Source organism: Bombina bombina, chromosome 3, assembly GCF_027579735.1.
Source record: "Bombina bombina isolate aBomBom1 chromosome 3, aBomBom1.pri, whole genome shotgun sequence".
NCBI lineage: Eukaryota > Metazoa > Chordata > Amphibia > Anura > Bombinatoridae > Bombina > Bombina bombina.
In genome coordinates this window covers 978,781,093-978,808,333 of record NC_069501.1, presented here as the reverse complement: position 1 = coordinate 978,808,333, position 27,241 = coordinate 978,781,093, and the positions used below count along the sequence as shown (strand labels likewise).

The following is a 27,241-nucleotide window of genomic DNA, read 5'->3' as shown; positions in this document are numbered from 1 at the left end:
AGGATAATATCCTGGGAATCCTGACCTTACTCCATAAGTAGCCTTTGGATTCACACCAATAAAGATATTTACGCCATATCTTATGATAGATTTTCCTGGTGACAGGCTTTCGTGCCTGAATTAAGGTATCAATGACTGACTCGGAGAAACCACGCTTTGATAAAATCAAGCGTTCAATCTCCAGGCAGTCAGCCTCAGAGAAATTAGATTTGGATGGTTGAAAGGACCTTGAAGTAGAAGGTCCTGTCTCAGCGGCAGAGTCCATGGTGGAAAGGATAACATGTCCACCAGATCTGCATACCAAGTCCTGCGTGGCCACGCAGGCGCTATCAAGATCACTGATGCTCTCTCCTGCTTGATTTTGGCAATCAGTCGAGGGAGCAGAGGAAACGGTGGAAACACATAAGCCAGGTTGAAGGACCAAGGCGCTGCTAGAGCATCTATCAGCGTTGCCTTGGGGTCCCTGGACCTGGATCCGTAACAAGGAAGCTTGGCGTTCTGTCGAGACGCCATGAGATCCAGTTCTGGTTTGCCCCAACGATGAATCAATTGTGCAAACACCTCCGGATGGAGTTCCCACTCCCCCGGATGAAAAGTCTGTCGAAATAGAAAATCCGCCTCCCAGTTCTCTACACCTGGGATATGGATAGCTGATAGGTGGCAAGAGTGAAACTCCGCCCAGCGAATTATCTTTGAGACTTCTAACATCGCTAGGGAACTCCTTGTTCCCCCTTGATGGTTGATGTAAGCCACAGTCATGATGTTGTCCGACTGAAATCTGATGAACCTCATTGTCGCAAGCTGAGGCCAAGCCTGAAGAGCATTGAATATCGCTCATAGTTCCAGAATATTTATTGGAAGGAGTGACTCCTCCTGAGTCCATAATCCCTGAGCCTTCAGGGAGTTCCAGACTGCACCCCAACCTAGAAGGCTGGCATCTGTTGTTACAATTGTACAATCTGGCCTGCGAAAGGTCATACCTTTGGACAGATGGACCCGAGATAGCCACCAGAGAAGAGAATCCCTGGTCTCTTGATCCAGATTTAGTAGAGGGGACAAATCTGTGTAATCCCCATTCCACTGACTGAGCATGCAGAGTTGCAGCGGTCTGAGATGTAGGCGTGCAAACGGCACTATGTCCATTGCCGCTACCATTAAGCCGATTACTTCCATGCACTGAGCCACCGAAGGGCGAGGAATGGAATAAAGAACACGGCAGGAATTTAGAAGTTTTGATAACCTGGACTACGTCAGGTAAATTTTCATTTCTAAAGAATCTATCAGAGTCCCTAGGAAGGAAACTCTTGTGAGGGGGGATAGAGAACTCTTTTCCTCGTTCACTTTCCACCCATGCAACCTCAGAAATGCCAACACTATGTCCGTATGAGACTTGGCAATTTGGAAGTTTGACGCCTGAATCAGGATGTCGTCTAAATAAGGGGCCACTGCTATGCCCCGCGGCCTTAGGACCGCCAGAAGCTACCCCAGAACCTTCGTAACAATTCTTGGGGCTGTAGCTAACCCAAAGGGAAGAGCTACAAACTGGTAATGCCTGTCTAGGAAGGCAAATCTGAGAAACCGATGATGATCTTTGTGTACCGGAATGTGAAGATAAGCATCCTTTAAATCCACTGTAGTCATGTATTGACCCTCCTGGATCATAGGTAGGATGTTACGAATAGTCTCCATCTTGAATGATGGAACTCTGAGGAATTTGTTTAAGATCTTTAGATCCAAAATTGGTCTGAAGGTTCCCTCTTTTTTGGGAACCACAAACAGATTTGAGTAAAATCCCTGTCCCTCCTTTGGAACTGGATGGATTACTCCCATAACTAGGAGGTCTTGTACACAGTGTAAGAATGCCTCTCTCTTTATATGGTTTGCAGATAATTGTGAAAGGTGAAATCTCCCTTCTGGGGGGGAAGCCTTGAAGTCCAGAAGATATCCCTGGGATATAATTTCCAACGCCCAGGGATCCTGGACATCTCTTGCCCACGCCTGGGTGAAGAGCGAAAGTCTGCCCCCCCCCCCTACTAGATCCGTTACCGGATAGGGGGCCGTTCCTTCATGCTGTCTTAGAGGCAGCAGCAGGCTTTTTGGCCTGCTTACCTTTGTTCCAGGTCTGGTTAGGTCTCCAGACCGTCTTGGACTGAGCAAAAGTTCCCTCTTGTTTTGCATTAGAGGAAGTTGATGCCGCACTTGCCTTGAAGTTTCGAAAGGCACGAAAATTAGACTGTTTGGCCCTTGAATTGGACCTATCCTGAGGAAGGGCATGACCTTTTCCTCCAGTGATATCAGCAATAATCTCCTTCAAACCAGGCCCGAATAGGGTCTGCCACTTGAAGGGAATGTTAAGCAGCTTAGACTTTGAAGTAACGTCAGATGACCATGATTTAAGCCATAGCGCTCTGCGCGCCTGGATAGCAAAACCAGAATTCTTAGCCGTTAGTTTAGTCAAATGAACAATGGCATCAGAAACAAAAGAATTGGCTAGCTTAAGTGCTCTAAGCTTGTCAAGTATGTCATCCAATGGAGTCGCTACCTGTAAAGCCTCTTCCAGAGACTCAAACCAGAACGCCGCAGCAGCAGTGACAGGAGCAATGCATGCAAGGGGCTGTAGGATAAAACCTTGTTGAATAAACATTTTCTTAAGGTAACCCTCTAACTTTTTATCCATTGGATCTAAGAAAGCACAACTGTCCTCAGGGATAGTAGTACGCTTTGCTAGAGTAGAAACTGCTCCCTCCACCTTAGGAACTGTCTGCCATAAGTCCCGTGTGGTGGCGTCTATTGGAAACATTTTTCTAAAAATAGGAGGGAGAGAGAATGGCACACCTGGTCTATCCCATTCCTTAGTAATAATTTCTGTAAACCTTTTAGGTATTGGAAAAACATCAGTGCACACCGGCACTGCATAGTATTTATCCAGTCTACACAATTTCTCTGGCACTGCAATTGTATCACAGTCATTCAGAGCAGCTAAAACCTCCCTGAGTAACACGCGGAGGTGTTCAAGCTTAAATTTAAATGTAGAGATATCAGAATCAGGTTGCATCATCTTCCCTGAGTCAGAAACATCACCCACAGAAAGAAGCTCTCCTTCAGCTTCTGCATATTGTGAGGCAGTATCAGACATAGCTCTTAAAGCGTCAGTATGCTCTGTATTTCGTCTAACTCCAGAGCTATCTCGCTTTCCTCTAAATTCAGGTAATCTGGCTAATACCGCTGACAGTGTATTATCCATGACTGCCGCCATGTCTTGTAAAGTAAACGCTATGGGCGCCCTAGATGTACTTGGCGCCATTTGAGCGTGAGTCCCTTGAGCGGGAGTGAAAGGATCTGACACGTGGGGAGAGTTAGTCGGCATAACTTCCCCCTCGTCAGATTCCTCTGGTGATAAATTTTTTAAAGACAGAATATGATCTTTATTGCTTAAAGTGAAATCAGTACATTTGGTACACATTCTAAGAGGGGGCTCCACAATGGCTTTTAAACATAATGAACAAGGAGTTTCCTCTATGTCAGACATGTTTGTACAGACTAGCAATGAGACTAGCAAGCTTGGAAAACACTTTAAATTAAGTTAACAAGTAAATATAAGAAACGGTACTGTGCCTTTAAGAGAAACAAATTTTGGCAGAATTTGAAAAACAGTGAAAAAAGGCAGTAAATCAAAATAAAATTTTTACAGTGTGTATAATAGTCTAACAGAGCATTTACCCCTTAGTTCAAAAAACGGATCAAAAAAACGATAGACGTTTTTTTAACAGTCACACCAAACTGCCACAGCCTTGCTGTGGGCCTACCTTCCCCAACACACGATTTTGGAAAGCCTAAGAGCCCTTTAGAGATGTCCTATAGCATTCAGGGGACTCCTGGAGGAAGCTGGATGTCTGTCTGTAAAAGGTACTGCGCAAAAAAGCGCTAAATTAGGCCCCTCCCACTCATAGTAACACAGTGGAAAGCCTCAGGAAACTGTTTCTAGGCAAATTTAAGCCAGCCATGTGGAAAAAACTAGGCCCCAATAAAGTTTTATCACCCAAGTATATATAAAAACGTTTAAACATGCCAGCAAACGTTTTATATTGTAAATATAAAAGAGTATTACCTCAGAAAGTAAGCATGATACCAGTCGCTATTAAATCACTGTATTCAGGCTTACCTTACATAAGTTTGGTATCAGCAGCATTTTCTAGCATTCACATCTTCTAGAAAAATCTTAACTGCACATACCTCATAGCAGGATAACCTGCACGCCATTCCCCCGCTGAAGTTATCTCTCTCTTCAGTCATGTTTGAGAACAGCAATGGATCTTAGTTACAACCTGCTAAGATCATAGAAATCACAGGCAGATTCTTCTCTATTTTTCTGCCTGGAACAAAATAGTACAACTCCGGTACCATTTAAAAATAATAAACTTTTGATTGAAGCAAAATAACAGCTACATTTCACCACTTTTCTCTTACTACCTCCATGCTTGTTGAGAGTTGCAAGAGAATGACTGGATATGGCAGTTAGGGGAGGAGCTATATAGCAGCTCTGCTGTGGGTGATCCTCTTGCAACTTCCTGTTGGGAAGGAGAATATCCCACAAGTAATGGATGATCCGTGGACTTGATACACCTTACAAGAGAAAGCTGTATGCTGTGCAAGAGTAGAAAACATAATTTATGCTTACCTGATAAATTCCTTTCTTCTGTAGTGTGATCAGTCCACGGGTCATCATTACTTCTGGGATATTACTCCTCCCCAACAGGAAGTGCAAGAGGATTCACCCAGCAGAGCTGCATACAGCTCCTCCCCTCTACGTCACTCCCAGTCATTCGACCAAGGACCAACGAGAAAGGAAAAGCCAAGGGTGAAGTGGTGACTGGAGTATAAATTAAAAAATATTTACCTGCCTTAAAAACAGGGCGGGCCGTGGACTGATCACACTACAGAAGAAAGGAATTTATCAGGTAAGCATAAATTATGTTTTCTTCTGTTAAGTGTGATCAGTCCACGGGTCATCATTACTTCTGGGATACCAATACCAAAGCAAAAGTACACGGATGACGGGAGGGATAGGCAGGCTCTTTATACAGAAGGAACCACTGCCTGAAGAACCTTTCTCCCAAAAATAGCCTCCGATGAAGCAAAAGTGTCAAATTTGTAAAATTTGGAAAAAGTATGAAGCGAAGACCAAGTTGCAGCCTTGCAAATCTGTTCAACAGAGGCCTCATTCTTGAAGGCCCAAGTGGAAGCCACAGCTCTAGTAGAATGAGCTGTAATTCTTTCAGGAGGCTGCTGTCCAGCAGTCTCATAAGCTAAACGAATTATGCTACGAAGCCAAAAAGAAAGAGAGGTAGCGGAAGCTTTTTGACCTCTCCTCTGCCCAGAGTAAATGACAAACAGAGAAGACGTTTGTCGAAATTCCTTAGTTGCCTGTAAGTAAAATTTTAGAGCACGGACTACATCCAGGTTGTGCAGTAGACGTTCCTTCTTTGAAGAAGGATTTGGGCATAAAGAAGGAACAACAATCTCTTGATTGATATTCCTGTTAGTAACTACCTTAGGTAAGAACCCAGGTTTAGTACGCAGGACTACCTTATCCGAATGAAAAATCAAATAAGGAGAATCACAATGTAAGGCTGATAATTCAGAGACTCTTCGAGCCGAGGAAATAGCCATTAAAAATAGAACTTTCCAAGATAACAACTTTATATCAATGGAATGAAGGGGTTCAAACGGAACGCCCTGTAAAACATTAAGAACAAGGTTTAAACTCCATGGTGGAGCAACAGTCTTAAACACAGGCTTAATCGTGGCCAAAGCCTGACAAAAAGCCTGGACGTCAGGAACTTCTGACAGACGTTTGTGTAACAGAATGGACAGAGCTGAGATCTGTCCCTTTAATGAACTAGCAGATAAACCCTTTTCTAAACCTTCTTGTAGAAAAGACAATATCCTAGGAATCCTAACCTTACTCCAAGAGTAACCTTTGGATTCACACCAATATAGGTATTTACGCCATATCTTATGGTAAATCTTTCTGGTAACAGGTTTCCTAGCCTGTATTAAAGTATCAATAACTGACTCAGAAAACCCACGTCTTGATAAAATCAAGCGTTCAATTTCCAAGCAGTCAGCTTCAGAGAAGTTAGATTTTGATGTTTGAAGGGACCCTGTATCAGAAGGTCCTGCTTCAGAGGTAAAGACCAAGGTGGACAGGATGACATGTCCACCAGGTCTGCATACCAAGTCCTGCGTGGCCACGCAGGTGCTATTAGAATCACTGATGCTCTCTCTTGTTTGATTCTGGCAATCAATCGAGGAAGCAACGGGAAGGGTGGAAACACGTAAGCCATCCTGAAGTCCCAAGGTGCTGTCAGAGCATCTATCAGGACTGCTCCTGGATCCCTGGATCTGGACCCGTAACGAGGAAGCTTGGCGTTCTGTCGAGACGCCATGAGATCTATCTCTGGTTTGCCCCAACGTCGAAGTATTTGGGCAAAGACCTCCGGATGAAGTTCCCACTCCCCCGGATGAAAAGTCTGACGACTTAAGAAATCCGCCTCCCAGTTCTCCACTCCCGGGATGTGGATTGCTGACAGGTGGCAAGAGTGAGACTCTGCCCAGCGAATTATCTTTGATACTTCCATCATAGCTAGGGAGCTTCTTGTCCCTCCCTGATGGTTGATGTAAGCTACAGTCGTGATGTTGTCCGACTGAAACCTGATGAACCCCCGAGTTGTCAACTGGGGCCAAGCCAGGAGGGCATTGAGAACTGCTCTCAATTCCAGAATGTTTATTGGCAGGAGACTCTCCTCCTGACTCCATTGTCCCTGAGCCTTCAGAGAATTCCAGACGGCACCCCAACCTAGAAGGCTGGCGTCTGTTGTTACAATTGTCCAGTCTGGTCTGCTGAATGGCATCCCCCTGGACAGATGTGGCCGAGAAAGCCACCATAGAAGAGAATTTCTGGTCTCTTGATCCAGATTCAGAGAAGGGGATAAGTCTGAGTAATCCCCATTCCACTGACTTAGCATGCACAGTTGCAGTGGTCTGAGGTGTAAGCGTGCAAAGGGTACTATGTCCATTGCCGCTACCATTAAGCCGATTACCTCCATGCATTGAGCCACTGACGGGTGTTGAATGGAATGAAGGGTGCGGCAAGCACTTTGAAGTCTTGTTAGCCTGTCCTCTGTCAGGTAAATCTTCATTTCTACAGAATCTATAAGAGTCCCCAGGAAGGGAACTCTTGTGAGTGGAACGAGTGAACTTTTCTTTTCGTTCACCTTCCATCCATGTGACCTTAGAAATGCCAGCACTAACTCTGTATGAGACTTGGCAGTTTGAAAGCTTGAAGCTTGTATCAGAATGTCGTCTAGGTATGGAGCTACCGGGATTCCCCGCGGTCTTAGTACCGCCAGAAGAGCACCCAGAACCTTTGTGAAGATTCTTGGAGCTGTAGCCAATCCGAATGGAAGAGCCACAAACTGGTAATGCCTGTCTAGGAAGGCAAACCTTAGGTACCGATAATGATCTTTGTGAATCGGTATGTGAAGGTAAGCATCTTTTAAATCTACAGTGGTCATGTACTGACCCTCTTGGATCATAGGTAAAATTGTCCGAATAGTCTCCATCTTGAACGATGGAACTCTTAGGAATTTGTTTAGGATCTTTAAGTCCAGGATTGGTCTGAAAGTTCCCTCTTTTTTGGGAACCACAAACAGATTTGAGTAAAACCCCTGTCCCTGTTCCGATCGTGGAACTGGATGGATTACTCCCATTAACAAGAGCTCTTGTACGCAGCGTAGAAACGCCTCTTTCTTTGTCTGGATTGATGACAATCTTGACAGATGAAATCTCTCTCTTGGAGGAGAGTATTTGAAGTCCAGAAGGTATCCCTGAGATATTATCTCTAGCGCCCAGGGATCCTGAACATCTCTTGCCCAAGCCTGGGCGAAGAGAGAAAGTCTGCCCCCCACTAGATCCGATCCCGGATCGGGGGCCCTCAATTCATGCTGTTTTAGGGGCAGCAGCAGGTTTCCTAGTCTGCTTGCCCTTGTTCCAGGACTGGTTAGGTTTCCAGCCTTGTCTGTAGCGAGCAACAGCTCCTTCCTGTTTTGGTGCAGAGGAAGTTGATGCTGCTCCTGCTTTGAAATTACGAAAGGAACGAAAATTAGACTGTCTAGTCTTGGCTTTGGCTTTGTCCTGAGGCAGGGCATGGCCTTTACCTCCTGTAATGTCAGCGATAATCTCTTTCAACCCGGGCCCGAATAAGGTCTGCCCTTTGAAAGGTATATTAAGCAATTTAGACTTAGAAGTAACATCAGCTGACCAGGATTTTAGCCACAGCGCCCTGCGTGCCTGAATGGCGAATCCTGAATTCTTCGCCGTAAGTTTAGTAAGATGTACTACGGCCTCCGAAATGAATGAATTAGCTAGTTTAAGGACTCTAAGCCTGTCCGTAATGTCGTCCAGAGTAGCTGAACCAATGTTCTCTTCCAGAGACTCAATCCAGAATGCCGCTGCAGCCGTGATCGGCGCAATGCATGCAAGGGGTTGCAATATAAAACCTTGTTGAACAAACATTTTCTTAAGGTAACCCTCTAATTTTTTATCCATTGGATCTGAAAAAGCACAGCTATCCTCCACCGGGATAGTGGTACGCTTAGCTAAGGTAGAAACTGCTCCCTCCACCTTAGGGACCGTTTGCCATAAGTCCCTTGTGGTGGCGTCTATTGGAAACATTTTTCTAAATATCGGAGGGGGTGAGAACGGCACACCGGGTCTATCCCACTCCTTAGTAACAATTTCAGTAAGTCTCTTAGGTATAGGAAAAACCTCGGTACTCGTCGGTACCGCAAAATATTTATCCAACCTACACATTTTCTCTGGTATTGCAACTGTGTTACAATCATTCAGAGCCGCTAACACCTCCCCTAGTAATACACGGAGGTTTTCCAGTTTAAATTTAAAATTTGAAATATCTGAATCCAGTCTGTTTGGATCAGAACCGTCACCCACAGAATGAAGTTCTCCGTCCTCATGTTCTGCCACCTGTGACGCAGTGTCTGACATGGCCCTAATATTATCAGCGCACTCTGTTCTCACCCCAGAGTGATCACGCTTACCTCTTAGTTCTGGTAATTTAGCCAAAACCTCAGTCATAACAGTAGCCATATCCTGTAATGTGATTTGTAATGGCCGCCCAGATGTACTCGGCGCTACAATATCACGCACCTCCCTCTGAGCGGGAGATGTAGGTACTGACACGTGAGGCGAGTTAGTCGGCATAACTCTCCCCTCGTTGTTTGGTGAAATTTGTTCAATTTGTACAGATTGACTTTTATTTAAAGTAGCATCAATACAGTTAGTACATAAATTTCTATTGGGCTCCACTTTGGCATTGCAACAAATGACACAGGTATCATCCTCTGAATCAGACATGTTTAACACACTAGCAAATAAACTTGTAACTTGGAAATACAATTCAATTAGAATAATATTAAAACGTACTGTGCCTTTAAGAAGCACAGAAGATCTATGACAGTTGAAAATTAATAAATTGAAACAGTTATAGCCTCAATCCTTGTAAATAACACAACTTTAGCAAAGGTTTAATCCCATTAGCAAAGATAACAAATTCTGAAAGCAGGAAACAAATTACAGAATAAACGTTTTTTATCTCAGTCAAACTATAATTCTCACAGCTCTGCTGAGAGAAATTACCTCCCTCAAAATAAGTTTTGAAGACCCCTGAGCTCTGTAGAGATGAACCGGATCATGCAGGGAATACAATGAGTTGCTGACTGAAATATTTGATGCGTAGTAAAAGCGCCAAAAAAACGTCCCCTCCCCCTCACACACAGCAGTGAGGGAGAACAGAAACTGTCAGAAAACAGATTAAGCAACTGCCAAGTGGAAAAATAGTGCCCAAACATTTATTCACTCAGTACCTCAGTAAATGAAAACGATTTTACATTCCAGCAAAAACGTTAAACATAATCTCTAGTTATTAAACAGCTTTATGTATTTCTTACAGTGTAATTCTAGTGAAGTACCATTCCCCAGAATACTGAAGTGTAAAGTATACATACATGACATATCGGTATGGCAGGATTTTCTCATCAATTCCATTGTCAGAAAATAAAAACTGCTACATACCTCTATGCAGATTCATCTGCCCGCTGTCCCCTGATCTGAAGTTTACCTCTCCTCAGATGGCCGAGAAACAGCAATATGATCTTAACTACTCCGGCTAAAATCATAACAAAAACTCTGGTAGATTCTTCTTCAAACTCTGCCAGAGAGATAATAACACACTCCGGTGCTATTTTAAAATAACAAACTTTTGATTGAAGATATAAAACTAAGTATAATCACCATAGTCCTCTCACACATCCTATCTAGTCGTTGGGTGCAAGAGAATGACTGGGAGTGACGTAGAGGGGAGGAGCTGTATGCAGCTCTGCTGGGTGAATCCTCTTGCACTTCCTGTTGGGGAGGAGTAATATCCCAGAAGTAATGATGACCCGTGGACTGATCACACTTAACAGAAGAAATAGAGCTAGCCACTTTAGGGATTGTTACCCATATTTCTAGATTTATAGCCTTAAGAGATAAAGTCTTACATTTGCAAGACAGAACAAAAGGCTATACTTGCCTTGTGCCATTTATTTGTCATTAGCTCAACAACTGAATCAGGCACCAGAAAGGTAGCTGTTTAGGAACCCGGCTTAAAGAAATTAGCAATTATTCTAATGGGTCGCTGTGTCTAGTGTAGGAGAATCATCCAACTCCAAAGCACTTAAAACCTCACGTAATAGGACATCACCCTTGGTATGGAGGAGCTTTATACACATCTTGTTTCTCTCTTGGAGGGTCTGATCGATAAAGCAGACAGTCAGTTTCACAGCCTGAGCTCTATCGTCCTAGAGCTGCGCAACAAAGATGGCGCTTCTTACTTTCCCTGCTACGACACCCATGCGGCAAGCCAGATAGAAGACTCACTGTCTATCCTACAGGATTCTACCCGACCGCAAGAAGAGGAATTCGAAAAGGGCTCAACTAGCACTTTCCCTGCAGCTACAAGCAAAGATCCGATGACGCAGAGTACAGCTATCCTATCTCACATTGATGCCGCTACTGTAGCGGGCTGTAAGAATTGCCCAGATCATTACCGGCAATATCCCCAGCCCTCTTACCCTCCTTATCTGGATTTGAAAGCGGACCTCTCGCCTGTAACTTGCGGGACTTTGACTGATACGGGAGAGCTGCAATTCAAAGCTACTCTCTGGACAATGCAGCAAGCAAACTCTCGAGAATTCACCCTGGTTTTGAAACCCAGAACGCACATCCTCCTCGATGATACCACCACTAGTGCAAGGTTGTGGGGCCGTTGCGCTACACCTCTAGCTACACTCCCTAATTCAGACTCCAGATTACATATGCCTGCCATATTTTTCAAAAAGGGAGTTGGGTAGCCACCATAGCTGTCACCGGAGTGCCTATTAATGCTGTGAGTAACCATCGGCTGCATTCTTAGTTATCTGCGGTCAATGTGATCTTTACCGTTAAAGGCCCCCTTTCATCTCATACACAGCAAGGGACATCGGTTATGGTGACACTACATACATTATGGTGTATGTGAATAGTGACAGTCTCTCAATCACTTCTTTGTGGTACTTATAGCAGTACTATAAATGGGAAACCGGCTATTACATCAGTAACTTTCTTTTTCAAATCCTCCCTTGTGTTTACCCGTTAGTGTTTCTCCCAGGTCCCACTATGGAGTATGATTTGAAATATCTGCAATCCCATTCAGTAAGAGGACTTTAATGCTCTCATATACAAACTTTTAGGAGAGTTTTCCTCTCTAGATGTATATTATCATGCTATACCTTGATGGATTCTTTAGCTTGCCCTACCAGTATAGATTTTAACCTGTTTACTGTTATTATTTGCACTTACTGTATTATTGCCTACATTTGTGGTTATTTAAGATCCATAGATATAGGGGAGCAACACATAATATAGTCTACCTTAATTGTTTTTATATATTTTACATTTAAGTGAGGGCTTCCTATCAGTTAATTAGTTAGCAATTTGAAGAACATACAACAAATCTACTATATAATTGTATATTAACCAGATCTATCAAGTTGTTTCATTGCATAACCCACACATATGTAAACTGGAAGACACTGGCTCCTATATTGTATGACTCGAATTGTACTGCTCATATGACTGACATTCTGTGATCCTGGAGTCATATTTAGTTTTCCCCCTATCCATCATTTTAGCTTAACAAGCATATATGTGTTCCTAACCTATGGTTTGTTTACTTTACATGCTGTTACATGCTGGTTAAGTCTATGTTAAAGCAGCTATATGCAGTTTCACATTATATACTATGTCACTTACTATTTTATATCCCTTATCTGGGTGCACTACTCTGGTAGAGCTTTAAAATTACACTTCACGCACGTCCAGTTTAAATTACAGTCAATACACTTATTAGTGTGTAAAGTTTCACATGCTTGCTAGATTATAACTATTACGGTTTAAATCGTCCTTACCTTATGTAATAGATGCTGCTAAGAAAATTTATTTTATATGTCATTTAGCAGAGACTAGACAGTTATTGGTTTTCTGGTGTTATATTGTTATGTGATATACCTGTTATAGTAGTTCCCTAGGACATATTCAATCACTTCTTTGTGGTACTTATAGCAGTACTATAAATGGGAAACCGGCTATTACATCAGTAACTTTCTTTTTCAAATCCTCCCTTTTGTTTACCCGTTAGTGTTTCTCCCAGGTCCCACTATGGAGTATGATTTGAAATATCTGCAATCCCATTCAGTGAGAGGACTTTAATGCTCTCATATACAAACTTTTAGGAGAGTTTTCCTCTCTAGATGTATATTATCATGCTATACCTTGATGGATTCTTTAGCTTGCCCTACCAGTATAGATTTTAACCTGTTTACTGTTATTATTTGTACTTACTGTATTATTGCCTACATTTGTGGTTATTTAAGATCCATAGATATAGGGGAGCAACACATAATATAATCTAGCTTAACTGTTGTTATATATTTTACATTTAAGTGAGGGCTTCCTATCAGTTAATTAGCTAGCAATTTGAAGAACATACAACAAATTTTCTCATATGAGTTAGATGTTCTATCTATACAAAGCTTGCATATTCTCCTTAATATTCATATTTGGGTCAAGCTGTCAAATGCCATACGACTAGTAGTATCATCTTGTCCCACAGTCAATTAACCTTAGAGATTCCCCCATGCTCCTTAAATTACCTATATACATATGGCTCCGCCCTCCACCTTTTCCCTTGTATGTATAGCGGTGCTTACCCGCTGAATTTCCTTTCCCTTTACTAGGCCCATAAGTGGCCATGCAACAAAAAAAACAAAATAATTTCCCTTGCCGCCTCTTATTGGATTTTTGAAGTCCAAAAGTGACCTCTAGAACAAAACAGGGAATCATTTCTATTACCTACAAGAAAAAAAGAGGTTCCTTTTTTAGACATTTGCATTTTATAACCGCTACCACAGTATACCACTTCTTATATATATACTCAAAGTAGCTCTAACTCCTTATGTTAAGTATGCATATCGGTGTGATGACAATTGCTTTCCTATGTAATAATCATTTACGCCTAACTGGTCTGTATTATCTGTATCTGTGGTAGTGCTGTTCTTTTTGTTTGACTCGTAAGCATAACTATGTATTTGTACATTGATGCATGTTAAGTTACTATTGTCACTGTTTCCAAAAACCTCAATAAAAAAATTAAAAAAAAACAAAAAAAAAAAACCCTCACGTAATAGTGCATGAATATGCTTAAGCCTGAAGCTAAAGGGCTGGGAGGGGGTCCTGAGTCTCTGAATACCCATCCTCAGTAGATGAATCATCAGATTCAAATGTACCTTTCATTCCTGCAGTGAATTTGGACTGGGCACTCTTAATGAAGAGCCAAAAGGTCTGTGAAGGATCGATTCTGCCACATGCATAGTTCTACAGCAGCAGAGTTGATTTAAATCTTGGAGAAAGTTTGGTCGAACACCCAGGGGGACAGCTTTGGTGAGCCACAGACTCCTGACCACTGACTAAAAAGGCAGAGCATCAAAACCCTGTCTTGTATAAGACACAGATTCAGCGCATGATGTACACAGCTGAGCAGAGGGAAACAGTAATATCCTAAGACAAAAGACAGGAATATGGAGGGACAGTTATAAGTATGAGGGATAGTTATCAGTGGATCCGTTTTCCATTGGGTCAGCTGATGAGCTGCACATATTTTCTCTATAAAAGTAGCAGAAAGTTAAGTAAAGATAGGGTGCTAAAATATCTAAAAAGAGATAAATAAGCAGAGAAGCATTATAGAGGAACACAACTATCTTAACTGGCTTTAGGATTAACAGTTTGCTGCGAACAGGAGCAAGGCACAGTGCAAGACTGAGCAACCACCAGGTTAATACAGTGAAAGACAATAGTCTATGAAAGCTGTATTGTACCAAAACCAGCAATAAAAACAGAAACCACAGTGAGTAAAAGGAATGGTAAATCCTAGCATTTTTTTGAAACGCTAGGATTTACCACCGTTACAAATAAAAGGGGACTTTCAATCATGAAGTATAAAAAAAAACAAAAAAAAACACTTCATGAATGAAAGTTGTTTTATTTGCCTGCAGCATATGCTGGGCTGAGCACCTCAGGTCACCTGCGGCAGAACGCTACTTTATCAATGAGGTGATGTTAGCCAATCCTCGTTTTCCTGGGAGGTCTGTGACATCACACTGGAAGAAGATTCTCACTGCCTGACTGAACTCCTGTCTTCCCTCTCTGATCAGGTGGCACTATTAAAAGGGTAAATTATGTGTCTCAGATTGGTTATCAGCACTTCAGAATTCACCTAACTATATTGTAGGAAAAAAATTGCTGGAGGAATTCTGGGAGAGGGAGTGATTAAAGCTCTGGAATGTAGGGATGTTTTTGCCACTAGTGGAGTGTAATCCCACATGTGATGTCTCGTGGACACTTACCTACTTATGAAAGATCGGTGTGAGTGACTTAGAATATTACTTAAGGAACTGAAAATTGATTTTGTTACTGTTGCACTTACCGGTATAGTTTCCTTTTCAGAGACAGCCTCAAAAGATAACATGTCTGCCCACTTAACGGAAGGATTTGATGGAGTCTATATGGACAACAAAAATTATCAATGAATTTAATAAGCCTCTATCAAGTTAATAATTATTTCAGAATTCTAGACACACACAACTTAGATCCTCTTCTAGTTTTAATAAACCTGGCAAAAGTAACGTTGATTCTTTTTAAAACATACCTGAAGGTCAACAGAATCAGCCTCTAAGCGCTTGTTTGCCATTTCCAGAGCAATGGCTCTTGGTGTTTTAGGGAACACTGGGTTCCTTCTAAAAGTAGAGCGGGTGTTGGAGAATGGCTGACAGAAGAGAAAAAGAAAAAAAAGCAATGTTATCATTTATATCAATAATATCTTCACTAATTTTGGACGCTTGCATGAAGTCCACAGAACTTTAAATTCTGCCAGCAATAATTTAATCATTAGCTTGCAGCAGAAATAATAGGGTCAATGAAAGATCTGCACTGTTAGTTCTTACTCTAGCACAAAGCATGTGAAATAACTAGAGCGCTTTGTGTACAGAAGTCTGTCCAAAAATGCAGCTTCTAAGAGCAAGTAATGCTTGGTACTTGCTTAAAAGGGACAGTAAAGACAAAACCAAAACTTTTATAATTGCAACAGAGCATGCAATTGTAAAACAATTTTCCAAATTACTTTATTATTGTGCTTTATTCTCTTGGTATCATTTGTTGAAGAGTAGGCTCAGAACAACAATGCTCTACCGAGATCTAGTATAAACACATCTAATAAGTCAATGACAAGAGTCATATGGGTGCAACCACCAATCATCACCTAGCTCCCAGATGTGCTTTGGTACTCCCAAGGCTACCTTGCGTATGCTTTTCAACAAATACTAAGAACAAAGTAACCGTGAAACAACTTTCCGTTTACTTCTGTTTAAAATACACACTGTCTAAATCATGAAAGAGTTTAGTTTTGACTTTACTGTCCCTTTAACAAAAATGTAAAAAAGGAAATTTATGCTTACCTGATAAATTTATTTCTTTTATGATATGATGAGTCCACGGATTTCATCCTTACTTATGGGATTACGCCTCCTGGTCAGCAGGAAGTGGCAAAGAGCACCACAGCAGAGCTTTATATATATAGCTCCTCCCTTCCCTCCCACTCCAGTCATTCGACCGAAGGAAGGAAGAGAAAGGAAAAGCCAAAGGTGCAGAGGTGACTGAAGTTTAACAAAAATAAAGACCTTTCTTAGAAATGACAGGATGGGCCGTGGACTCGTCATATCGTAAAAGAAATAAATTTATCAGGTAAGCATAAATTTCCTTTTACACGATATGACGAGTCCACGGATTTCATCCTTACTTATGGGATACAATACCAAAGCTTTGGACACGGATGAAAGGGAAGGACAAGACAGGAACCTAAATGGAAGGTACCACTGCTTGAAGAACCTTTCTCCCAAAACCAGCCTCAGATGAAGCAAAAGTATAATCAAATTTGTAAAATTTGGAAAAAAGTGTGAAGAGACGACCAAGTTGCAGCCTTGCAAATCTGTTCAACAGAAGCATCGTTTTTAAATGCCCATGAGGAAGCCACAGCCCTAGTGGAATGAGCCGTAATTCTTTCAAGAGGCTGCTGTCCAGCAGTCTCATATGCCAGACGGATGGTACTCTTCAGCCAAAAAGAAAGGTAGCCGTAGCTTTCTGACCCCTACGCTTTCCAGAAAAAGCAAAGATGATTGATGAAATTCTTTAGTCGCCTGCAAGTAAAACTTTAGTGCACGGACCACGTCCAAGTTATGCAACAGACGCTCCTTCTTAGGAGGATTAGGACACAATGAAGGAACAACAATTTCCTGATTAATATCCTTATTAGAAACAACCTTAGGAAGAAAACCACCTTATCAGAATGGAAAATAAGATAAGGAGAGTAACATTGTAACGCTGAAAGCTCGGAAACTCTACGAGCAGAAGAAATATCAACCAAAAATAAAACCTTCCAAGATAACAACTTAATATCTATGGAATGCATGGGTTCAAACGGAACCCCTTGAAGAACATTAAGAACTAAATTCAAACTCCAGGGTGGAGAAATTGGTCTAAACACAGGCTTGATTCTAGTCAGAGCCTGACAAAAAGACTGAACGTCTGGAACTTCTGCCAAACGCTTGTGTAGTAAAATCGACAAAGCAGAAATCTGTCCCTTTAAGGAACTTGCTGATAACCCCTTCTCCAATCCTTCTTGGAGAAAAGATAAAATCCTGGGAATTCTAACTCTACTCCATGACTAGCCCTTGGATTCGCACCAATAAAGATATTTACTCCATATCTTATGGTAGATCTTTCTAGTGACAGGCTTACATGCCTGAATCAAGGTATCAATGACCGAATCAGAGAACCCCCGCTTAGATAAAATCAATCGTTCAATCTCCAAGCAGTCAACTGCAGAGAAACTCGATTCGGATGATGGAAGGGTCCCTGAATGAGAAGGTCCTGCCTCAATGGAAGCTTCCACAGCGGCAGAGAGGACATGTCGGCATACCAAGTCCTGCATGGCCACGCAGGTGCAATTAGAATCACTGAAGCTCTCTCCTGTTTTATCCGTGCAATCACCCGGGGAAGAAGAGCAAACGGTGGAAACACATAAGCTAGGTTGAACGACCAAGGCACTGCCAAGGCATCAGTTCGGCCTGAGGATCCCTTGACCTGGATCCGTATCTTGGGAGCTTGGCATTCTGACGAGGCGCCATCAGATCCAATTCCGGTCTGCCCCATCTGAGAATCAGGGTGGCAAAGACCTCCGGATGGAGTTCCCACTCCCCCGGATGAAACGTCTGTCTGCTTAAAAAGTACGCTTCCCAGTTGTCCACTCCTGGGATGAAGATTGCTGACAGATAAGAGTGAGCCTCCGCCCACCGAATTATCTTGGATACTTCTGTCATCGTTAAGGAACTGCTCGTTCCTACCTGATGATTGATGTAAGCCACAGTCGTGATGTTGTCTGACTGAAATCAGATGAATTTGGCCGAAGCCAACTGAGGCCAAGCCTGAAGCGCATTGAATATTGCTCTCAATTCCAGAATATTGATTGGAAGTAGAGACTCCGACCGACTCCACACCCCCTGAGCCTTCAGGAAATTCCAGACCACACCCCAGCCCAGTAGACTGGCGTCCGTTGTCACCATCAACAAAGAGGGTCTGCGGAAGCACGTCCCTTGGGACAGATGATCCTGCGACAACCACCAAAGAAGAGAGTCTCTTGTCTCCTGATCCAGGTTTATCTGAGGAGACAAATTTGCATAATCTCCATTCCACTGCCCGAGCATGCACAGTTGTAGTGGTCTGAGATGAAAACGAGCAAACGGAATGATGTCCATTGCCGCCACCATCAATCCAATCACCTCCATGCACTGAGCCACTGACGGCCGAGGATTGGACTGAAGGGCTCGGCATGTATTCAGAATCTTTAACTTTGACCTCTGTCAAGAAAATTTTCATGGATATGGAATCTAACTGAGTTCCCAAGAAGGGAACCCTTGTCTGTGGAATTAGTGAACTCTTTTCTAGATTCACCTTCCACCCGTGAGTCCTCAGAAAGGACAGAACCATGTCTGTATGAGATTTGTCAGATGGTAAGACGCCTGGATCAGAATATCGTCTAGATACGGCGCCAAGGCCACTGCAATACCCCGCGGCCTGAGAACCGCCAGAAGGGACCCTAGAACCTTCGTGAAGATCCTGGGTGCTGTGGCCAACCCAAAGGGAAGAGCCACAAACTGAAAATGTTTGTCCAGGAAGGCAAACCTTAGGAACTGATGATGACCCTTGTGGATAGGAATATGAAGGTATGCATCCTTCAAGTCCACAGTAGTCATATTGACCCTCCTGGATTAATGGTAGAATTGTTCGAATAGTTTCCATCTTGAAGAATGGGACTCTGAGAAACTTGTTTAGACTCTTGAGATCTAAAATGGGTCTGAATGTTCCCTCATTTTTGGGAACCACGAAAAGATTTGAGTAAAACCCTGCCCCAGTATGGGAACGGGACGAATTACTCCCATAGTAGAAAGGTCTTTTACACAACGTAAGAATGCCTCTTTTTATCTGGTCTACAGACAATCGTGAAAGAAGAAACCTCCCCCTTGGAAATTTTGGAAATTTTTGAATTCCAGTTGATACCCTTAGGACTCCTTTGAAATTCCATAAGGAACAAAAATTATTTTGTTTACCCCTCAGTTTAGCTGCTTTATCCTCAGGTAGGAGATGACCCTTACCTCCCGTAATGTCAGAAATGATTTCTTTGAAGTCAGGCCCGAATAGGGTTTTTCCTTTGAAAGGAATAGCCAAAAGCTTTGACTTAGATGACACATCAGCAGACCAAGACTTTAACCATAACGCTCTACGTGCTAAAATGGCAAATCCGGCATTCTTAGCCGCCAACTTGGCAATCTGAAAGGCGGCATCCGTAATAAAAGAATTAGCCAGCTTAAGAGCCTTAATTCTATCTAAAATGTACTCTAAAGGAGTCTCAGTCTTAAGAGACTCTTCTAAGGCGTCAAACCAGAAGGCCGCCGCAGTTGTAACTGGCACAAAGCAGGCCGTCGGTTGTAAAAGAAAACCCTGATGAATAAATAACTTCTTTAGAAGACCCTCCAACTTTTTATCCATAGGGTCTTTGAAAGCACAACTGTCCTCAATAGGAATAGTAGTACGCTTAGCCAGGGTAGATATAGCTCCCTCCACCTTAGGGACTATTTGTCAAGAGTCCCGGACAGTGTCGGCTATGGGATACATTGTCTTAAAATTAGGAGAAGGTGAGAACGGGATACCCGGTCTTTCCCATTCCCACGTAATAATTTCCGAGATTCTCTTAGGAACCGGAAAAACAGAGTAAGCAGGCACCTCTAAATATTTGTCCATCTTACACAATTTCTCTGGTGGAACCACAATAGTCAGTCATCCAGAGTCGCTAAAACCTCCCGAAGTAACAGGCGGAGGTATTCAAGCTTAAATCTGAAGGACATTACGTCCGAGTCAGACTAAGGTAACACTTCCCGAGTCGGAAAGTTCCCCCTCAGACAGAAGTTCCCTAACCCCCAATTAAGATCCCTGTGAGGGTACATCGGAAATAGCCATCAAAGCATCAGAAGTCGCAGGAATCAGAGTGGCCTCTGTCCTGCTGCGTTTGCCCTGCAACACTGGCAGCTTAGATAAAACCTCTGTAAGGGTAGATGACAACTGCAACCATATCCTGCAGAGTAAATGAAGTGGACGCGGTTGAAGAACACAGCGTCGCTTAGGTGGGCGTTAAAGGTTGTGACGCTTGGGGCGAAAGTAGCGGCATACCCTGATTCTCATCATTCTGAGAAGCATCCTTAGACATATTTGCATTAAAGAAAATCTGTTCTTTACATTGTAAGGCCCTTTCAGTACATGAGGGACAAAAAGTAAGAGGGAGTTCCACATTGGCAGCTAAACACATAGAACATGTACTTTCCTGAAGTTCAGACATGTTAAACAGACTAGCAATAATAGCCATTCTTTACTTGATATATTGAACTCTGAAGTCAAATCATACACTCAAAATTTTTTGAACTAAAACGTGTACTGCGCCTTTAAATAATAAAAGCGCAACAATTTTTCTGTTATCAGCAAAACAACATTTGCAGCAATAAAAAAATGCCCTTATGTGCCCAAATAAACTAAACAATATTGCAACGCTTGTTTGGATATGTTATATATCAATTTTTATCACATTCCAGGCCCCTGCACCTCGCCACAGCTCTGCTGCGGCGTCTACCTGCCCCTAGATCACACTGATTCTGCTTAAGTAGCGCTCCTAAATCTCTCTGTACCCCTTCGTGTACAAAAACAACTTTGGCCCCACCGGAGTCCAAGACCTTGCTGCCGATCCGGATGAATACTGTGCGGCTGAGCGTGCGAAATTAGGCCCCGCCCACCGTGGGCGTAACTCAAGCCGTACTGAGACCCGCATGGGAAGTAAAACATGTCGGTTTCCCAACTTAAAATGTTAAAAAACCATGTGCTCCTCTATACATACACTTCAATAATAAAGCGCAACATTGAAAAACTGCACTCTCTCAGGCCAGTTATAGTGACATAACGAAAGCCCTTAGGCAGCAAACCGCATCTCCCAGCGTCAGCCCACACAGAATATACATAAGTGAAACACCAAACACACTGATAAGTAATAAAGATAAAAGTGAATTCCAAGTACACCAATTCCATTCATATAGTGCCTACTGATTATGCAATCCAGGTACTTCCACACAGGTGGAAAAGTTCCAGCAATAAATGGATCGAGATAGAAAGTTTAAAAATTTCTTTATTAATATCCGTAGAAAGTGTACTGTGAGAAATCACAGAAAAGAGTTACAATATCACAGCCAGTAAGCTTGTCAGCCCAATAGCTCTATATCAAACAGACCAACATGTTTCGTGCTGGTACGAAGTGCTGTACCAGCACGAAACATGTTGGTCTGTTTGATATAGAGCTATTGGGCTGACAAGCTTACTGGCTGTGATATTGTAACTCTTTTCTGTGATTGCTCACAGTACACTTTCTACGGATATTAATAAAGACATTTTTAAACTTTCTATCTCGATCCATTTACTGCTGGAACTTTTCCACCTGTGTGGAAGTACCTGGATTGCATTATCTTTTGGCGGTTTGTCCTGGCTTCAAACTGCTCCCAGCAGCTTCACAAGCACTCTCTCTCACTGGATGCACCACATAGCGTGTATACTACAGGAGGCATTTCTAACTTCGCTGTGATTTTCAGCATTGCTACACACCAGTGACTGTTGAAAGTTAAACAACCCGGTTCTCATATACAAGAAGGGTGAGTGAGTAACTTGTTATAGATGTGTTTGTTTGGACTTCCAATATTAAAATCATCACCACACATTTACATAGTGGGATTTTTTATACTGTTTGATAACAGGGGCTGTGAAGAAATAGGGGTTACAGGATTCATTGGAACTTTATATTTTTTCGTACACATTTACTACACCTGTTTAACCTCTGAATGAATACAGCTGCCCTGACTTGAAGACAATCAAAAACACATCATTTATTCCCTTATGCTTGTGTTTGACACAGATACAAGTTATTTGTTTGGGATTTAGTTCAGTGTTCTTTTTTCAAATTTTAAATACCTTCAACTGCTCTGTGGAAACCAGCAGGATCTTAGATAATGTTTGATAAGATCATCAACATCAGGGCAGAAAAATAAGACGTCTCCACTCCTCTTAGGAATTAAGTGACTGACTATTTCTCCCTGAGAAAATTAGTACTCACTGGCACCATTTTAAAATAAAAAAACTTCTTCATTGAAGAATCTAAACACACACCTCACTTTACCTCTTCCTATCACTAACACAGGCAAAGAGAATAACTGGAGGGGGAGGGAAGGGAGGAGCTATATATACAGCTCTGCTGTGGTGCTCTTTGCCACTTCCTGCTGACCAGGAGGCGTAATCCCATAAGGATGAAATCCGTTGACTCGTCATATCGTGTAAAAGAAATAAACCTAGCGCTCTACGTAAGCACAACTGGGCCACATTACCAAGGAATTTCATTTAACCCCTTAATGACCACAGCACTTTTCCATTTTCTGTCCGTTTGGGACCAAGGCTATTTTTACATTTTTGCGGTGTTTGTGTTTAGCTGTAATTTTCCTCTTACTCATTTACTGTACCCACACATATTATATACCGTTTTTCTCGCCATTAAATGGACTTTCTAAATATACCATTATTTTCATCATATCTTATAATTTACTATAAAAAAAAATAAATTATAAAATGAGGAAAAAATGGAAAAACACTTTTTTTTTTTTAAATTTGACCCCCAAAATCTGTTACACATCTACAACCAACCAAAAAAAAACATGCTAAATAGTTTCTAAATTTTGTCCTGAGTTTAGAAATACCCAATGTTTACATGTTCTTTGCAAGTTATAGGGTCATAAATACAAGTAGCACTTTGCTATTCCCAAACCACTGTTTTTTCAAAATTAGCGCTAGTTACATTGGAACACTAATATCTTTCAGGAATCCCTGAATATCCATTGACATGTATATATTTTTTTTAGAAGACATCCCAAAGTATTGATCTAGGCCCATTTTGGTATATTTCATGCCACCATTTCACCGCCAAATGCGATCAAATAAAAAAAATTGTTCACGTTTTCACAATTTTTTTCACAAACTTTAGGTTTCTCACTGAAATTATTTACAAATAATTTATGCAATTATAGCATAAATGGTTGTAAATGCTTCTCTGGGATCCCCTTTGTTTAGAAATAGCAGACATATATGGCTTTGCTTTTTGGTAATTAGAAGGCTGCTAAATGCCACTGCGCACAATACGTGTATTATGCCCAGCAGTGAAGGGGTTAATTAGGGAGCATGTAGGGAGCTTCTAGGGTTAATTTTAGCTTTAGTGTAGAAGACAACCCCAAGTATTGATCTAGGCCCATTTTGGAATATTTCATGCCACCATTTCACCGCCAAATGCGATCAAATTTAAAAAAAAACGTTAAATTTTTCACAATTTTAGGTTTCTCACTGAAATTATTTACAAACAGCTTGTGCAATTATGGCACAAACGGTTGTAAATGCTTCTCTGGTAATCCCCTTTGTTCAGAAATAGCAGACATATGACTTTGGCGTTGCTTTTTGGTAATTAGAAAGTCGCTAAATGTTGCTGCGCATCACACGTGTATTATGGCTAGCAGGGAAAGGGTTAATTAGGTAGTTTGTAGGGAGCTTGCAGGGTTACATTTAGCTTTAGTGTAGCGATCAGCCTCCCACCTGACACATCCCACCCCCGATCCCTCCCAAACAGCTCCCTTCCCTCCCCCACAATTGTCCCCGCCATCTTAAGTACTGGCAGAAAATCTGCCAGTACTAAAATAAGTTTTTTTTTTTAAAAGTGTAGCTTCCCCCCCCCCCACAGACCAACCCCCACCACCTAACCAATTGCTTTTTTAAAAAATGTTTACAACGTTTTTGGCCCACTTTTTTCATTTTGGGACACATTTTTCCTGTAGTGTAGCGGTTCCCACCCGCTCCCTCCCCATGCACGCGCCCGCTCCCTCGTGCACATGCGCGTGGCCCCGGACATCCCCGCCCACGATCCCGCCCCCCTCCACATAACCAGGGCCATCGATGGCCGCCATCCGCCTCCCACACAGGCTCCCACCCACCAACGAGGAAAGCCACCGATCTCCGGTGCAGAGAGGGCCACAGAGTGGCTTCTCTCTGCATCGGATGGCTACCAAAAGGTTATTGCAGGATGCCTCCATATCGAGGCATCACTGCAATAACCGGAAAGCAGCTGGAAGCGAGCAGGATCGCTTCCAGCTGCTTTCCACACCGATGACGTGCAGGGTACGTCCTGAGGCGTTAACTGCCTTTTTTTTTTTTGAGGACGTACCCTGCACGTCCTCGGTCGTTAAGGGGTTAAACGTGCCAAATCTTTTAAACTGTATTTTAGGCGAGGAGCTGTGTTAGTGTTTGACATTTTTATCGCATTACTGATTGCCTATACCTGTGTGTTTAACATCTCACAAAGGGGTTAAACCAAGAGTAAAAGTCAGCTCAAGAGCAACAATACACTGACTCTCAGATGAACCTTGACAATGACTGGTGGCCAGATGCATATGCCTCCCGATTAGCACAGTGGCTGTGTCCAGCTCCAAACCAATTAATTTAACACTGTATTTAAACCTTTTACAGGGGTTAAGCACATAGACAAGTAATAGAGCAATAAAACACTGAAGTCAGACAAATTTATCCTGCCATTTAAGAGTTAAGCATTTCAAAACATTCATTCAAAATACTTGCTCGAACTTAAAAATTACTTTACAGCCATAATATATCCTAAACAAAAAAAGTGTCCAATATACTGTGCATACATACCATGGCTGATTTTGAAACAGCAACTCGTCTTGCAGAAGTGACTGGGGAATCCATAGGCTGTGTAATCTTAGGAACACGGAGAGGACTTAAGAAGAGATCTGGAAAGTAGTAATATATATATAAAATTTAAAAAAAGCAATCAAGCGACTTAAAGGGACATAATACTCATATGCTAAATCACTTCAAAGTGATGCAGCATAGCTGTAAAAAGCCGACAGGAACATATCCCCTGAACATCTCTATGTAAAAAAGGAAGATATTTTGCCTCACAATTTCCTCAGTTCACCAGAGTAAGTTCTGTGTAAAAAGTTATACTTCAGTTACTGTGTAAAAAAAAAAAGAAACAGCAGCCAATCAGCATCAGCAGTGCCGAGGTCATGAACTCTTACTGTGATCTCATGAGATTTCATAGTAAACTTATATAAGCTGAATAGGGAAAAAGCATGAGTGTGCATTAAGCTCGCTCCCTTGCAGGTCCCGGGACAGACATACTGATTTGCTGCTTAAAATCCTTTACAATGGGGGTGTAAATACTTAGGACATTTTGAGGTAAAATATCTTTTTTTTTACATAGAGATGTTAAGGATATGCTCAAGTCAGCGTTTTACAGCTATGCTGCACCACTTTCAAGTATTTCAACATTTGGGTATCATGGCCCTTTAATATAAATTACACAGACATAAATACAATTTCATGCATACACAAATATATATAGGTTTACTACCTTTATTTGCCAATGTCATATTCGTACAAACACCAGGATTTGAAGTAACCTGAGAAAGAGTCGGCAGAATAAGAAGAAAGCTTCCTAATTTAGGTCTGAATTACATTTTGTCTTAAAAGAAACTCACCATGCTGCTCCTAAGAGACCTTTTTCTGTCATGCACTGGAACCCTTTGTGCCAAACTGAGCTTCCCAAAATTGCCAGCTAACACTCCAGTACCTGAAAGGATACTGGCCAATGCCTGTGAATCTGCAACAAAATTTCCAGATCCAGCTTCTAGGAAAAGAGTTAGATCGAAAATTAAAATTGTGTAATATAAATATGAGGGCTATATGCAAAAGAAAGACAAAACCAACCTGACTCCTTACATTCACCAGTCTCCTGTACTGGACTAGACTTCTTTTCTGAAGCATTCTCTGTATCCACAGTGTGTTTGTTACTGCTTAAAATAAATCCATAAATATAATACACATGTATAAAATAAGGGAAAAACATAAAAGTATTAATGTGTTAGGAATACAAGTCAGTTATTTGCCAAATTTCTTCCAGCATACCCTGAAGTTTGAATATTTTGCTTCTCTGTGTCTGATTCAGTACTGTTGAGTAGCTGAGTTTGTATGTTCCTCTGCTGTAACACTGGGTTTACCTAAAAATCAGAGTAAAGTTAAAGGGACATAAAACAAGTTGGGATAGACACAAAATATAATAAGTACTGTAATTACTTTACCTGCAAATGTATACTGCAGTGCCTCACCATTAATGTTTAAATTAAGTGTCAGAATTGTACAGCTGTAACTACCCCCACATAATTTCTTTTATGGCTGCCTATACAGTTGTACTCATAAGTTTACATACCCTGGCAGAATTTATGATTTGTTGGCCATTTTTCAGAGAATATGAATGATAACACAAAAACTTTTCTTTTACTCATGGTTAGTGTTTGGCGGAAGCCATTTATTATCAACTGTGTTTACTCTTTTTAAATCATAACAGAAAGTACCCAAATGACCCTGATAAAAAGTTTACATACCCTGGTGATTTTGGCCTGATAACATTATTTAACTATTAAAGGTAACCATCCTCACTTGTGATCTGTTTTCTTGTAATTAGTGTGTGTGTATAAAAGGTCAATACGTTTCTGGACTCCTGACAGAACCTTGACATTTCTGGATTCTGAGTCATGGGGAAAGCAAAAGAATTGTCAAAGGATCTGCGGGAAAAGGTAGTTGAACTGTATAAAACAGGAAAGGGATATAAAAAGATATCCAAATGAATTGAGAATGCAAATAAGCAGTGTTCAAACTCTAATCAAGAAGTTGTAAAATGAGGGGGGTTCTGTTGAAACCAAACTACAGTCAGGTAGACCAACTAAAAATTTAGCCACAACTGCCAGGATAAATTGTTCAGGATGCAAAGACAAACCCA

The 27,241-nt window shown here is 41.7% G+C and overlaps 1 protein-coding gene across 1 annotated transcript in view; it reads right to left on the bottom strand.

Moving 5' to 3' along the window:
- Window positions 1-27,241, bottom strand: part of LOC128652572 (uncharacterized) — a 194,019-nt gene that overhangs the window by 51,342 nt on the left and 115,436 nt on the right. Inside the window, exons 7-13 of the mRNA XM_053705504.1 lie at window positions 26,371-26,462; window positions 26,173-26,258; window positions 25,944-26,092; window positions 25,817-25,865; window positions 25,093-25,190; window positions 15,362-15,478; window positions 15,140-15,214 (exon numbers count right to left, since the gene is read on the bottom strand). Of these exons, the coding sequence (XP_053561479.1) occupies window positions 15,140-15,214; window positions 15,362-15,478; window positions 25,093-25,190; window positions 25,817-25,865; window positions 25,944-26,092; window positions 26,173-26,258; window positions 26,371-26,462 (666 nt within the window). The remainder of the gene's footprint in view (window positions 1-15,139; window positions 15,215-15,361; window positions 15,479-25,092; window positions 25,191-25,816; window positions 25,866-25,943; window positions 26,093-26,172; window positions 26,259-26,370; window positions 26,463-27,241) is intronic.